The sequence below is a fragment of the Argentina anserina genome, chromosome 3, assembly GCF_933775445.1.
Source record: "Argentina anserina chromosome 3, drPotAnse1.1, whole genome shotgun sequence".
Taxonomy (NCBI): domain Eukaryota; kingdom Viridiplantae; phylum Streptophyta; class Magnoliopsida; order Rosales; family Rosaceae; genus Argentina; species Argentina anserina.
Window position 1 is genome coordinate 14,306,580 of NC_065874.1, and position 17,031 is coordinate 14,323,610.

At 37.2% G+C, this 17,031-nt stretch overlaps 1 protein-coding gene and 1 long non-coding RNA gene across 3 annotated transcripts; both read left to right on the forward strand.

Moving 5' to 3' along the window:
* The first annotated feature begins 5,279 nt into the window (after nt 1-5,279).
* LOC126787930 (probable folate-biopterin transporter 4) lies at nt 5,280-8,888 on the forward strand. Its single transcript, XM_050513851.1, has 7 exons — nt 5,280-5,500; nt 5,648-5,775; nt 6,285-6,506; nt 6,907-7,371; nt 7,765-7,962; nt 8,042-8,179; nt 8,431-8,888. Exons 1-7 carry the CDS (start codon nt 5,420-5,422, stop codon nt 8,690-8,692), a joined length of 1,494 nt encoding a protein of 497 aa, XP_050369808.1. The 5' UTR covers nt 5,280-5,419; the 3' UTR covers nt 8,693-8,888.
* Nucleotides 8,889-12,319: 3,431 nt separating this feature from the next.
* LOC126788353 (uncharacterized) lies at nt 12,320-14,083 on the forward strand. 2 transcript variants are annotated; one of them, XR_007671358.1, is made up of 4 exons: nt 12,320-12,519; nt 12,594-13,111; nt 13,204-13,501; nt 13,897-14,083. It is a non-coding gene; the product is annotated as an uncharacterized LOC126788353 (long non-coding RNA). The 2 variants fall into 2 exon arrangements; XR_007671359.1 differs by having other exon boundaries at nt 13,428-13,501.
* The last annotated feature ends 2,948 nt before the right edge of the window (nt 14,084-17,031 follow it).

Consider the following 17,031-nt stretch of genomic DNA (forward strand, 5'->3'; position numbering starts at 1 on the left):
GTTGGTATTACCTGACCAATGACCTATCTCTTTATTGAAACTTCTACGGCTTTCCAGGAGGCTGTGGCGGCGACATGTGTCGATCGTCACCATCAATTCCTACCGGATAACACTTTTCATGTAGGCCAATCTACAATGTTGGAATTTTGCTTCAACATAATATGTATGGTTCAACACCAAACTCATTCAAATCATCATTTTTCGAGATCTCTCATTTGGATTAGTATTGACATTCAGGCGTCCCCCAATGATAACCATCATCCAAGAAAACAAACGATTTAGTATCATTGATCATAGATCAAGTTGTGCAATAACCCGCAATCAACAAGTATTATTGAACCAAGTGGTCTCTCCACACTTACGTAAGAGCCACGGCCTAGTGACACCATATATCACATTTGTGGAGTCACCACGTCACCAACAAAGAGTGACTACATGTCCATCAGTCAGACATCAATTTTTACAGGCATAGTTGCATCATGGATCTCTAATCGCATCACTTCCATTTATATGACTATTAGGAACATGATGAGGGACAGTGGGACAAACCACGATAAAACCAAGTCCTTGAACTTGAACAAACTTGTTATTCTCTCCCCCTAACGACAGAGAGACTGGCTCATCTAAAGTGACTAAATGAGATCGCCTTTTAAGATCTTTATATAAACGGACATAGGTGGAAGTTCATGTCTTATTCAAAGAAAAAATTCAACATCAAATAACCCATCATTATGCGTTTGTGCAGGCGCAATTTGACACATAAAATATGTGGACGATAAACCATTAACATAATCCGTTAACAAACATGCATATTGTTAGACTTGAAATACTAACATTCGAATCGTTGCAACCGTAACGTCAATGATGGTGGTATAGATGGATACCGTATAACAAGACACGCTACAAGTTGTAGCTTATAGTTCGAATTGTTGGTTCATTGGAAACCTAGGCACATCAACAACCAATATTGAACCTTTGTTTTACACTTCCTTGAATGGTTCACTGACTTGCGAAACCCAGAATGCAACGTAATTTTAGAAACAAGTAAACATGGGTGTTAGGAATCCATTTCCACCAGCCTCACTGCTGTAACCGGTCGGAAAAGTACCGAACCGGCCAAAATACTCATCGGAGATCAGTGACCACTTTTGTCAAGCGGTTCACCATGTTCCAGGTCTCTTAATGGGATCACATTTTGTTAGTAGGTAGTTTTGGATGTTAAAAATCAGTGGCCGCAAGTAGAACCTCAATAGACCACCTAAAAGTAGGTGAACCGGTCTTCACAATGACAAGTCCGCAATCTGTAAATCCTGAAATTTTAGGCTTTTTCAACTTTTGTCATTGTTTTGTGTGCTCCATAACATCTAAGTGTTATGGTTTGAGTTTAACCATAATATATGTATCACCACAATATATTTTATCCTCAAAGTGAATCATGATAAAGCCAATTTCGGCTTCCATCATGTCTTATTCTCATTACTTAGGAGGATGTGTGCCACTCCTAAACTTTGCTAAAGAATAGGCTTGGAGATTAAGCATAGTCAATGCAAGATCATACAGGGGGTTTATGCACTTGTTAACGCATAGATTACATCTCCATTACTTTGGAAGAATTTTATTGATCCGTTTAACTTCTTTTCTTAAAAGAATAGCCTAAATGAGTCATCAATTCATTATTCCGAATCATAGTATCGTAAAAGAATACAATTCACACTATTTCGACTCATGAGATGCGCTACATCATTAGAAGCGATACATAAGAACTCTTTCACAATGAGTTTGTAGGTGATAAATAATGTTGGCACATGATTGTCTTTAAGTAGCTTATCGTCTCACTAATATTTATGTATGATATCGTTGTAAATTCATCAACGTAGACAACTACTATGACAAAAACCATTTCATAGGTACAATTTCTATCTTGATGCATAAAAGCATGTGAATTGAATCATAACGCCATAAAGCATATAAACTTGAGCACTAAACCACTGTTTGATTCTTTTGTGATAATCTAGTCATCGTAGTCACAATGGATTAAAAATTAAATCCATTAATAACTTTCTTTAACAATGCACTCAACGTCTCTTTAACATATTCATAAACAAGAATATATGGATAAGTAGTCTTAGGTCAAGACATATAAATATCACAATATAAAACTCAGCAAGTGGACTAATATAGTCCCAAATGGCCGTTTAACGTTAGTTAAGGGTTTTAGACCCTCAAACGTCATTCACGAGTGATTTTGACATGCAAATATCATGCATATGTGTCATAGATCCAAATACAAGGATCGGTGTTGCCTAGGCATACCCAAAAAGGGTTGCTGGTGTCAAAAATTAAAATCGGAAATGCTTGGAATTCATAAAGAGGCTGTGCGGGAGGGGGGGGGGGTTGCGGAGGCCGTGTAGGGGCTGTAGGGGTCTCGACAGGGGGTTGCAGGGGAGCTATCGAGGGGGCTGCAAATGGCCTAGGGGTTTTGATGCCATTAGGGGTAAAACTGGGCGGCAGACGGAACATCCTAACGATATTGCCAAAGCCATAACTCGCGAACCTATTATAGTTTGTCACTCCCCTAATCTTGTACGAGTGTAAGTTTAATACAAACTTTGTGAAAAATATCACCATATTTTGAACCAGTGGAATATAAAGTACATTACATGGCGTGTAACACTACAAATCATCACCAAAATAAGGTGGAAACATGTCATAACAACACATTAATCAAGGCTTCATCATACCAACGAGGCATAAATATGCTACAATAAGCATTGTCGGTTCGATATAAAGCCGAGAGCAAATGCTCATGGCTCGGAGTCCTTCGGCGTTTTGCAATGCTAGTTTGCAAGTGTTGATCAAAATTAATAGATGATGACCTAATTCGCCAAAGATTATGGAGAACCGAAACAGATGTATAATAACAACATCAAAGATCATATAAGTGTGCATTGTACCACATAAAGATCGTGTAAGGTTGAATTATGCCACAATTAAAACTGTGGACTTATGTAGGTAGTCCCATGTAGTATGTGATGTATTACATTGCATTCATATATTTCTTTTGGTAATGAAACCATAATTGCATCGAGACATTCTTGTATGTTCATTTACTTGAACTTCATGAAAATTTTATAGCCAACAATTGTATTGAGATCTTGACCATGAAATCAATTTAAAGTGTAATGACTAATTAGCTATAGTCATACTTGTGTGGTGAATACATTCATAAAAACTTGGGAAAATACATGGATTAATAGTCATTTAGACTATTAACCAAAGCATTTATGCTTCATTATTTTCATTTTATAACCGTAATGTATAATTGCTTTAAAAATCCGTAATTGTGAGAAGATATTCTCATGTTCTTCCATATAATAAGTGTCTTGTTTGAAGAACTTCTCATATCTTTCTCTTGTATATTTTGATCATAATGTTTATGTCTTTCAATGAAACGACATTGCACCAAAAGCAATTAATCTGGACTAGGAGCCTAAACACATCCAACATGAAAATGTCAAATTTCAGGCGCATGTTGCGGTCAACAAGAGGGAAGATTCGTTAGTATCAAAATCTGATACAACTTCCAAGTACTGAATTGGAGGTCAAGTCTATAGTATGGTAACTCAATTCAATAAACCGTGACAAATTTTGTCACAATGGTATAAGTGACAATTTCAGTCACAAACCGGTGGTATAAGCGACAATTTCCGTCACAAACCAATGTTTGTCTTAAAAAAAAACTTGTAGCTACACACAACGACTACGGTTAGTAACAGCGGCACTCCCAGCCGCTCATAAAACTCGGTACTAGGGGAATCATATCCCTGTATACCACCCGAGAAGCGAAATAATCGGGTTGAAAAGGAAATGGAGGTTGAAAATCCCCGATGAAAGACAAAATTCAGAATAATTTAAATTTGCATGAAAGGAGTAACGTTAAATAAAACATACTTGGTTGTTTGCCAAATAAACAGCGTATAAGTGTTGCTCATGTTTAATTCCACTATCATGCTTGAATCCACGAATATACGTCGCGAAGTAACTCTCGCCATTACCAATATACCCGAGGGGGTAAATATTTATCTCTGTCTTCGTCGTAGTCAAGTCGGAGAATACCAACTGGGTCAGACCCTAAGAATCTGGGCCGAGGACGCAGCGGTGCTCCAGCGAGGAGGAAGCTCGACGAGCGTCAAGGTCAAGGGCTTAAGCTCCGATATGGAAACATGTCCATCATCGGCAAATTGTCGTCACCTGGGCTGCGACGGTGGCTCGATCTCGATCCGGTTTTAAATCAGAACTAATCCGGATTCGAACGGAGGCCGGAGTACTGGGTTACGACACCAAAGGCTGGGTCATGCGCATCCTTTGTCGTTGTCGTCACAAGGTGGCGTTGAAGGCTGGGTCGCACGCAGCGACTTGGGCATCACATGTGTGTGGCAAGGAGCAGGGGCACCGCCGACGAGATCGACCTTTGCAGGTCGGGGAAGAAGAGTGGTGCCCAGATCAATTTTCTGGGTGCCTATGCCAAGAAAGATTTATGGGTTTTATTTTGTCTTTTTTGCAAAAAAAAAAAAATTAGCATAATGATTTATTTTCCAGTCATCTTTTGCCGAATTCTTTTCATGGTAGAAAGAGTTTTTCATCTTTTTTTCTGCCGAATTATCTTCATGGCAAAAGGATTTTTTCTTCAGAAATTAGGATTATTGGCTATTAAGTACAGGGTTAGAACTACGTGTTGATAACGTGTTACAGAATAATGTAATACGCATCAAAATATGGAGAAATATCATCTTTATTCATTGATAATAAAACCTTTATATAGACATTACATTGAGTTTTCTGTGATTCGGGGATTATATTCATTTTTTATCTATATTAACCTATACTAATTAGGAAAAAATACACTAAAATTTACCGAGTAATTCTACTATGACAATATGGAATATATAGCACACACAACACTACATGGACATGCATTTGTGTCACGTTTTGTAATTGTTAGATTGGCTTCTTCTTTGACCAAAAACAGTGCTCCCCTTGGTCAACACTATCCCCTTGGTCAAAGGTCTCGAATGGCAGGGCCCGCTGTGCTGAAGTGGCAACAGATGGGAGGACCAAGGACGTGTCCAAATATACGATCCATCTCCACAGTAAATGTCGAAAGAGTCCAACGGAATTAGAAGTGCCCGTAAATAAGTATAGGGCTATAATCGTCTACTTATTCTTCTTCTTGGTCCGAAGACGGGTCTTTGTTTCATTCCGACGAATTAATGCCCAGACTATAGAAACCGCAAATTCACAGAGCAAGACGAAACTCTGAAACACGAGAGAGAGAGAGAGAGAGAGAGAGATTTGAAGGAAGGAAAATTGATAGAGGTAGGAAGCTCGGTTGGGCGAGCTCTTGTTTGAGAAGCTCAGAATGAAAGAATGGCTGAAAAGATTACGAGCCGCATTCGGCGCCTCATTTCTGTGGCTCGTGTGCCTCATTTACTTCACCCAGGTTTGTCATTCTATCTCACTCTCAAAAACTATATCAATCCTACTTCCGTTTGAGTTTCAGCTTCTGTCTCATTCTGGGTTCTGTTTGGTTTGAAAGTAATTGATGTGGAAACTGGCGTATGAGTATTGGCTTCTGATGTGATTGCAGGGCTTTAGATCCTTTGTTTTCACTGCAGTTTCGTATCAGCTGAAAGATACGCTCAAGTTGTCGCCTTCGTCTTCGCAGTTTGTGTTTTCGGTAGCCTTCTTCCCGTGGAGCATCAAACCGTTGTATGGGTATGGATTTGTATTCTACTTAGTGTGCAAATTGTGTTATTGAATGTGTAAGTAGACAGAAGCTGTGCAATGTGCTGCTTGGTTTACACTTTTGCTATGTACATCTAGGAGATTTAAGTGCATGTGTTGAGTTTATGGGGGTGTTCTGAGCTTCTGATTGCTATGTGCTGTGTAATCAAAAAGGAAATGTGACGTAATGTGTATCGCAAGAAAAGAATGGATTGTAATGAACGATGCATATGATGCCTATTTTATGGTGAATTTGTAAGATCATTCTAAAGATAGGCTGTATTCTTGTCTTTAAAGAAGGAATTGCTACCAACTTATCTGTTTTGCCTCTCAATTTTTGAAGTAAAACACATGATGTAAGGGCATGAGCAATTAGAATAAGTTGGGCACAACAATTATCAGTTCTCCCTTCTGAGTTTAAATATTGCTCACTAGCGTGTGCTCCCAAAATTGAGCCTACTTTTTTGTTCTTGAAATCTGATTACATGTTTTTTATGCAGAATTTTGTCTGATTGTATTCCAATAAAAGGACGGAAAAGGGTTCCATACTTGGTGATAGCAACTGTGCTCTCTCTTGTCCCATGGCCTATTCTCGGACTAAATGCAATGTCGAGGAGTTCCATGTGGCTCCTCATGACCTTCTTAACAGTCCAGAACCTGGGCTCGGCCATGGCTGATGTAGTAGTTGATGCAATGATTGCTGAGGCAGTAAGACATGAGCGGTATGTCTGCAAACTGATTTTGTTTTTAGTGTCTTCAATGAACTTTCAGTTGCATATCAAATCCTGCATCCTCATTATATATCAACATATAGGTCTGCAGCATTCTTCTCAAAGAACCACTTAAAACCTTAAATTTGGATCTAGCACGATTTGCAAGTCCACTATGAGACACCCTTGTCAGATCTAATATGATAAATGCCTTCCCTCCCGTTCCTTCTACCAGTTGTCTAATTGGCCAGCTTGAATTGAGATATAGGTTATCTATTACGATATTAGTTGATGTCTGATGTGACCTCTTTCCCAGTAAATTTGTTCAAGTTACAGGTAGTTATAAATTAAAATAAAATAAAAACACAATTATCAATGTAATAAATTTGATGTTCTAAATTATCTTGTTCAGGGCTTCATTTGCTGGAGATCTCCAGTCAATATCGTGGTTGGCAATGGCTTTTGGCGGCATATGTGGGAGTTTGACAGGAGGATTTGCATTGTCCAACTTTCCTATTCATATTATTTTTCTTCTTTTTTCTATACTACCATCCATACAATTGTTATCATGTGGCTTGGTCGAGGAGAATTCTGTTGATAGTAAAGCTTTCCCTGAATATTCCAAATTAAAAAGCTCCCATGAGGTGAATGGGAATGGGAAGAGTAGTTTTCCGTTTGAAGATAGTTTTTCAGAGAAGGAATCCAATGTCAGCATTACAAGGAGAAAGAAGAGTACTAAAGGCAGCAAAAAGAAGAGAGTTTTGAGGAAAGTACAGGTTTCTGGTAAAGTTGACTCACTAGCATCACGATGGTTCCAATCTCTGAAAGCAGCCACTTTCAGTCTGTGCCGTGCATTTAAACAACCCATTATTTTGAGGTAACTCATAATTCCCCTAATTTTTTCTGAGCTGTTGAAACTCACAAGATATTTCTCTAGGGAAGCTTCGGATTTTCTGGTGAACCTCAATGGGATGATCTATTGACCCACAGAAAAGGGGATTATCTCATAAAAAGATCAAAATGCTAAGTGGTCTAGGAATAATCCTTAAGATAGATGGTCTAATGGACCAATCATCCAATAGATTTCATTGTTTTCACGAATTTAATTGAGTTCCAAACAGCATAGTAGTGCTTCTGCATAACTTGATACTTATGTATATTGTCTTAGCTATTTTACTGGCTATGGAATTTGCTATTTTATTATATGTAGAATATATAAAAAAAACTATTATCACTCTCAGTTACAAATTTGATTTTACTCATTTTGCAGACCAATGGCTTGGTTTTTCCTGGCGCATGTTTCCATTCCAAACCTCTCAACTGTGATGTTTTATTATCAAACCGAATTCTTGGACTTAGAAGCATCCTTTTTGGGCACTGCACGTGTTGTGGGATGGTTAGGCCTTATGCTTGGAACCTTCGTATATAATCGTTACTTAAAGAGAATGAAGTTGAGAAGAATCCTCATGTAAGTATAGGGTTGTTCTGTTAAGTATTTAATTACCTTAAAGTTTAAGTTTTTGATGTTTTGAACCTAATCTCTGCAGGTGGTCTCAACTGGGTTTGGCTTTCATGACTCTGCTTGACATTGTTTTGGTGTCACGAGTAAATCTCACCTTTGGAATATCTGATAAGATTATGGTGCTCTGTGGCTCAGCTCTTAGTGATGCTGTCAATCAGTTTAAGTGAGTATATGTTTGGCTCACGTAATTCCATATTGATTAAACTGCAGCATATTTCATTATTGATTTCATCCATGAACTTCTGATTTGTCTTTGTGCTTTTTTGTTCATATGTTTTTCATCACTTGTCGATCTTTTTAAATCCTTGCATGCATCAATTGAGGAAATAAAATACGGGCATCAGTAAGTGTGAGAGGAGTTGCTTTTTCCATTTATATCATGCTGAATTGCTGAGTTACTTCCTTGAAATGCAGGTTTATGCCGTTCCTGATCTTATCCGGACAACTCTGCCCTCCTGGAATTGAGGGTACTCTGTTTGCTCTTTTCATGTCAATAAATAATTTGGGGTCAACGTTGGGGTCCTTTGTTGGTGCTGGATTGGCTTCAGTTTTGAGCATCTCTTCAGGTTCTTTTGACAACCTTCTATTGGGAATTGTCATTCAAGTTCTCTGCATCTTCATTCCAATTGCTTTCTTGTTTTTAATACCAAAGGAAGCTACAGGAATAGAAGCTTAGATAGTGTCATAACTACTCACAAAGAAGATTATAGTGTAGCTTTGCCTAGGGACTGATATCAAACGAGTATACTTTCCTGTTTTACAGAGACTGGAATGTACACAATAGCTTCATGTTTCACAACAGCATGTACTTACAGTTGCAAATTACAGATACTCCTGAGTGATATACTTCCTTTTTTAGAGCTTGATTCGCCAATTCTATTGTGTATGCTCTATTGCTCTCTAATAATGATCTCTAATGAACCCGCAATGCAATTTTTACTGGGTAAAATCACTGCTGTGAAATTTTTTGTATACCGATGATGGGGATATAAAGTCAAACGGTCATTAGTAATTGAATACAGATTGATATATAGGATGCATGTCAATCTGAGATGTAAAAAAATGAGGCCAACACACTATAGCTTCTTGTTTCTTAATATTTGGCTTAAGAAAATTATTACTTGATCATCAAGGAAAACTGAAAGGGTGGCGGTACATAAACTCTTTCTTTCTTTTTTTTTGAAGTTTTCATGCCAACTGTTTTTGTGTATGATTTAAGAGTTCTTCAAGAAAACACAGAAACACGAAAAATACTTGGAGGATTTATAAAGGGCTGTTTTGCCCCATGGAAGATGTGTTGTATCTGCTTAAACCTACCCTTGATACTTATTCTAATCTTGATATATATTAAGAAATATATTTTCCGGACATGTAATTTGCTACTTTCTTACATGTGGATGACTGGATGTAATTCTTAACCATGGTCACAAAATTGATTCTGCTCTTATGGTAACGAATAACTACCATGAAAGGAGGTGAACAAACAATTCAGAGTCCCTTTCGAGTACCTGCCACACCGTTGTAATAGAGCTTTGAAGCATAAACTATCGCCTCTAAGAATATGAGCAGACGGACGGCACATGACCACAGGACAATTCACCGCAGCAGTATTTAGGGCAAACTCCACAACGCGATGATATACCACAGTAAACAACTAAACATGTCCAGATGTGGTACTAAATTGTACTCTCCCAGATCAATCAATCTTTTATAGAAATTAACCTTGATTCAGGCCCTAACGCATATACCCTCAAACCTGAGAGTAGCGTCTCCACATCGTCGTTTATCAATAGACTAAAGTGTCTGTCTACACAGAGGATACAATATTGAAATCTAATAAACGTCAGAAATTTTCGATACAGTAAACTTGTAAATGAGTTCTATTATTGAAATCTACCCTGAGAAAGATTCTACTTTGACTAAGGTACACACTAGGAAACCTATTTTCTTTAAACAGTTTATTTACACAAATGTCACCGCGTTTGGTTAGAGAAAGCAAAATTCGAGAGCACATGACATGTGCCCATTATTCATGTGCCAACGCTGTTCCTATAATCAAAATTTCCCTGTTTCCAGTCCACTCACACTAGTTAACGGATGTTTTTCTCTATCAAGTTTGATTAAATTAGACTTTCTTTTTATCCTAACCGAAATCCTCTAAAACACTCCCGAAATATCGAGCAATTCAAACCTAATCTCTAGGTTTTGTTGAGTAGGGCGGCGACGGCTTTCGACCTCGTCTGCAGGAGGCACTCCGTCATACAAGATCTAGGCGCGAGGCTTCTCTCCTGTGGGCTGGTGGGGTTGTGGTGGTTTTGTGGTCCTTTCCTCCAATCGTAAGCGGCGGAAGTTGGAGGTGTTGGCAGGTGCTTGGAGGTGAGTCTCCTAGGCTACCATATTGTACCCTTATCGCACCTTGTTCTGCTGGCATTGGAGGCTGGTTTCAATTTGCCAGATCTCTCGTCTTTTGTTTCCAAGAAGTGACGACTCACTCCTCGATGACCTTGGGGAACGTTTTGATTAGTCTGTTTCGACTGGTTTGGTGAGTAGGCAGTGATCCCTCTCAATGGTGGAGGATCGGGTTAGACCACCGGAAGCCAACTGGCGGCGTCGATGGTCGGCAGTGCATTTCTCTGTTAGGCCATACGGCTCGCCCTAGGTGGTTGGGTGGGCTTCAGATGTGGGCTAATTGATTGGCCATCTTTTGTCCCTTTGTTTCCTTTGCTTCATCTATTCCTCTTGGGTCATGCATGACTTAAGCCACCCGCAATCCTAGTTTGAAATTGTGTGTGGAGAATTAGGGTTATGCGGTTTTATTGTCTGCATTTAGTATTCTCCCTTTGTTAGGAAGATCCTCCCATAAACCTAGTTTTCTCGAATTAAACATGGTCGGGTACACAATTGATGTGCGGCTCAAAATTTTGTTTGATTCATAGGTCTATGTTTAATGGAGTTAAATTGAGCTTTGCTTTAAAAAAAAACTTTTTAGTTTGTTTATGCGCTACGTGCGCCGTTTATTTCCTTTCTTAGGTAAGTAGCTTAGGGTGGCTTGTCACCATATGCTTGACCCTTGTGGTCGTATGGCGTTGTCGCCAATGAATTCGATTCATTTTCCTCAAAAAAAAATTAGACTTTTTGTTTTTAACAAAACTCTCCTAGTTTTTTTCCTTCTTCTTTTTGCTTGTTCCTCATTTCTTCTAAGTCCACTTTACCACCAGAAAACTTTTATGATCCCCCAATACATCTCAAGTTCAATCTGGGTTCAATTTGTGAATATACAATCTGGTTTCAATATGTAAAGATACAATTTGGTTTCTCCATGCCTTTTGAATTATCCCAGGAAGCTTTTGAAAAGAAATAGTGGAATCAAAACTATATGAAACCCAAATACATAATGAAGACTAGAAAAAAATTGATTCATGAAATCGCATCTAATGTGAGACAAGATGGAGGGACTCAATGAAAATCCAGATGTGAGACAAGACAAGATCTTTGCACATATAGAAGAGAAGAAGAAGAAGAAGCAGAAAAGGAAGAGGGAGAGGTATACTAATATTAAAAACCTCTTCAATCTTTCTCTTTTTTTTTCTCCAGTAAATAATTAAAATATCAATAAAAAGAGAGATTCTATTCATACCTCCTAAAATAGCACATAAACCTCTTTTTTTTTATAAACTTAGTGTTGACTTTGTCAACAGATGAAAAATTACCAATACAATTAGATTTAAGAATAAACAAAAAATTATATAATACAATACATCTAATTTCATTTTTTTCTTACGCTAATAATTTCGAACGAATGAGGATTTAGTTAAAATAAGGTATTATTGATTTCAATAATTCACATATGCATCATAATAAAAATATAGTTCTAACTTTGCAGACGTTTATTATTATTATTTTTAAATATTTTATTCTTAAAGTTTATATTGTGATCCACCTATTTATATGCATTTTGTTGTTATAAATTGTAGATAAATTTTATCGTATTGTGATTCTACTCAAATTTGAAAGACTCGATATATGTATAATATGTTTGAATCAATTGAATTATAATAAATTTAAATCAATTGAATCGTTGTAAATATTATTATATGTGTGGATGTCCACGTAAGTACTCATTAGTTGTCACCCTACCTCTATGTAACACTACAAAAAATAATTCAATTAGGCACACCAAATTGACACGGCGCGGATTTGCCGTCGCCAATAGTCAAATTTTTGCGACGGCCAAGCGACAGCGTCGGTGGACGGCAACGCCAAGCCGACGACAAATATGCTGAAACTTAAAGCGGTTGACCCAATTTGATTAAAGAACTAATTCCCTCCGCCTACTCTAAATTCCCAAATTCAACTCAATCTCACTCCAGACCCTAAAAAAAAAACCCAATCCAACTCAAATCTCTCTCCTCGATCTATGACCTCTTACCCCCGACGGCGGTCTTCCTCCTTCATCTCCGACCTTCGGCCGTTAGCAACAACGATAATGCTCTCCATTCTCTGGTAAAATCTCTTCTCTCCTCCTTCCCTTCGATTTCGGTTTCTCACCGTCTCTAGAAATGTCTTACAACAAGCAGGTCGGCAAGACTCTTGTCACCCGTACTCAGGGTACCAAGGTATTTCATTCTCTCTCTGATTGTTTTCGATTATTAACGTGTTGTGTTTGTGATTATTCAAAGGAGAGAACTCTGAGCCCTAATCTCGCCGGAGAGGATCGAAATTATGGACGGAAAAATGGAAATCTTACCGGACAAGCTTGACGACGTCATCGAAGAGAACGGCCTCGAGCGATTCCCACCGGAAGTCGGGTACGAGAAGAAGCGGGAGTCGCTGATACGCCGCCCAGTGGAAGTTCTAGAGCATGCTCGACAATCTCCAGCTCGCTCACCTCGAATTCTCCGTCATCGTCGACCTCATCAACACTGTAACTCTCTCTGAATTACTTCCGTTCTTTACTTTTTCTCAGTTCAGTTTTTACTGTTTGTTAGGATTTGAGCTACGAATTTCATAGGGACTCTAGCACAAAGTTTTTGAGATATCCCTTGCTGACCTCCAGGGAGATGTCCAAGGAAGGACTATTCTCACAAACTTCTGGGTATGATACTGTTATAATTGTCTGGTTGCATGTATATCTTTTCTATGTTCTGTTGAACGTTGCTCTAATTTATATGTTCTGTTGAATTGTAGGTAACCTCGTCATTCACAATCCTCCATGCTCTCTTTCTCATTCTAAAAAAAGTTTGCATTTCGTTGGTTTCTCTTATGAGTTAGTTAGTTGTGCGTACCAACTGTTTGATGAAAGTCCTGAGAGAAATGCTAACATGATTATAATTTTGCATTTGTGCTAGAGAAAGATCTATGTTGATTTGGAGTTTCACTTTGTAATGGTTACTGATATGTGGGAACTGCAGGTTTAGGCCTAGGTAATCTGAGGTAAACATAGGAGACCATCCAATAAAGATGCTATAGGCCTAGGTAATTTGAGGTATTCTTTTATCTTGACCTTCATTACCTCTGAACACTTTCAATTTGTGTGATTTCTATTTGTTGTTATTTGTAGATATTTGTACATGGTACTGTGTTATAGGTTTGAGGCTTTGAGCTACAACTAGCATGTTCTGACTGTAATATGTTATGTTAGTGTAGCTTTTGTTTGTGCTGAAGATTAGAATGAGCTGAACTACTTATTGTTTGATCATTATTAGCTTCATATAATCTGATTGATTCTCAGATTGATGTGTTTCAGTTCTCTTCTTAATTAACATTGTTAGTGTAGTTTTTCTTACGCTATAGTATTTATCTGTTATATTTTATAAGTACAAGGATATGCATACAAATTAAGTTGTTTATTATCTGATCTTTTTGTTGTTTTGTATGTAGGAAGTGTTGCTAATCTCCACCAGTTCCATAGGCAGCCCCTGCTAATCTCCACCACTTCCATTATAGTCTAGTTTAGGCATCTTGTATGCCATGGAAAACTTTTGAATGACAGTTTTCAAACGTCATGGATGTATATATGTGTACTAGTGGTTTATGACAAAAGTTAAATACAATAATTTCTTTTCAATTTGTATTATTGCTTTTAATAAATAAAAAATCTGGCTGCTAATTTTTTTAATTCTTAAATAATCTTTGCGACGGAAAATTTTGCCGTTGCTAGGTTTTCTATTTATTTTATAAATCAATTTAGCAATGACAATTATAATGTTCGCGACGGTAATGTCCGTCGCAAATTGTTGTGACGGTAAGGTTTTGCCATCGCTAGATTTTTTAGCGACGGAAAAAACCGTTGGTCCTTTGCGACGGCAAATTGACTTTTGGCGACGGTCGGTCGCCGTGGCTAGCTGAATTATTTTTTGTAGTATAAAGAGGCTAATGAGAATGAATGAGTAAACTTTTCACCTCCTCCTAACTCTTCTCTTTTCATCTTTTCTTCACTTTACAAAATGTTATCAGCACCGCTCTACCTTTGAGTTGATACTAGAAATCTCAAACTTATATTTCTGTAGTTGCTCATTTGTTTTCCTCTTTGCTCAATTTTTCTCTTTATAACTCTGATAATCTACGAGTCTTATATGCTGCATTTTTGTTGCTTCAAACCATTGCTCAAGATTTATGAGTCTTAAAGTCAATTGTCGATATCTATATGTCGATCAGCAATTCTCTATGATACTTGTTATATATGGATCTTGATGAAGGGATGGCAGATGACTATAGCTACTGCGATGCCTCTCAAAATCAAATTGCTTTCATTGGCTTTAGCAACCCTCTTAGTTATATTATTAGTGCATCATGATATATATGCTTCTCCATGCCCATGATTATCCATGAACCCATTGAAGCCTTTGTCAGTATCCTTAACTTCCATTCTACTTTGATTTAATTATCAATTTTGTTTCCCCAGTAGTCATAGAAATAGCTATTTGATCATGGATTTATTTTATAGTGAAACAGTTTATGAGCAATCTGTCTTTAGAATTTGTTTAGCACGTTTGTGTTTTCTTTTTGGTTTGCTATTGCAGGTAAATTGTTTTTCTTCTACTGGAGGCCGGTGGACATATTTGTTATTATTTGCCAAGGCCTATTTTCCAAATATGATCTGTGTAGTATATATATTATTAATTAGTGTGATTATTAAGCAAATCATTCTTTGAACTCATGCGTGGACCTCATGTCTTTAGAATTTGATCGAGACAAGGCCGGTGCACGTTTATTAATGGTTACTGATATGTGGAAATTAACATTGGAATTTGATCGAGACATGAGGTCTCTTGATCAATCTACAAAGGGCTCAATTTTCCTCGACAGTTGTGATTAAAAATAAGCTTATGCAATTAACGAGGGCCAGAAGTTCCTCCTAAACGTATGATTCTTAATCTTAAGAGGGCCTGAATTCCTTACCTCATTTGATAATATGTTTGTGTGAGAACAAAAATTAACATACTTGTGAAATAAATCAGGCCAGAAGTTCTGTGTATTTTATTCATCAATGGAACCAGAAGTTTCCAATGTTAATTTCCTGCAATTTCTTTTTGTTTCCTACAATTTTCTTATTTTGTTATGTATTTTTCATTACAGTTTTATATTTTGATTCATTTTATAATTTATATTGGCTACAACCCTAAAATCAAATGGAGACAACTCAAACCTAAAGTTTTGAGTATAAATATATATTATTAGTTACAGTGAGCCTAAAGTTTCACTTTAGCAGTTTAACTACCTTGAGCCTGAAGTTTCGAGCACCAAATTTATTTAAACACGATGCTCAACATGCAAGATATGAGAACTCTTAGTTCTTAGATGATAAAATTCGAACCTGAAGTTTTGATTACACACATGATTGATGGCTCCAGAAGAGCATATTTTATTCTCTCTTTGGATCAAACTAGTGCTTCTAATATGTATGGAGAGGATTTTCTTGTTACCTAGTATGTACTTGAAATACATGTTCATGAACCAGAAGTTCATTATGCATACTTAATTTGACATAACCAATTACACGTCAAATTTTTGCATGTCATATTGGGTGCAATCAATTAAAAGTTTTGACTACACGTAAACTTATTGTGAGAAAATGAGTTATCCACTGTTCATCTGTTGGTTGTCCCGCAAATATGTTACTTCTCCTGTCATGAGGGGGGAGAAAGAATGTTGTCATTAGAGGGAGAAAGATTGTTCCTGAAGAACAACATGAATTGATGTGAGATATTTATCTAACTCCGCAAACATGTTTTCCTAAGTGACATAATTGTCCTGAAGAGAATGTTATTCATCAATGTCAGTCCTGGTATGGATACTCATGAATTAATTTTCTTGACCTTAAAATTGGTTTGGGTTCGCCACAGCCAATTAATTATTTTTTTCACTAAAAAAAGTGCTAGATATGGAATTCATTTTTAGACAGTCTTCCCACTATTAGGGGAAGGATAGTTTGCTGTCATTTCAATAACGGCATGAATTTTGTGTGGAATGTTTCTACTAGGTCTAAAGTTCAAAGTTTCCGAAAAAGAAAAGTTATACATGCCCTGTATTGCTCTGTACGTATGAGACTAAGTAAAATATCTATATTCGCTAGGCATATGAGTGGCATTCGTCCCTGAAGTGACTATGTCTGCCCCAGAAGTGGCATGGGTACCCAAATCAATAAGCTCATAATATATAATGCATGCATATAAGAATGTGTGGAATCTATGATTAATGATCATCGATGAAAATTTGCATATGGTAGCTACCAAAGATCATTAAGGGATGTATTCATGCTATTTTATGTTTCATTATGAATGTCGACAAAATATATATATCTATTGGCCAAATTGGAAAGAGACAATTTCAATGAAACTGGATACTTGAAACGAGATGAGATACTTAGACCTGTAACACGATACAAATGAATGTTTTCTATAGTGAAGCTAAATCACTATAACACAATGTCTAATATAGAGACATGAGATTGTGATAATCTTCCTTTATATGAATGAAAACATGTCTATAAGTACAGTGTTACATATACTTATT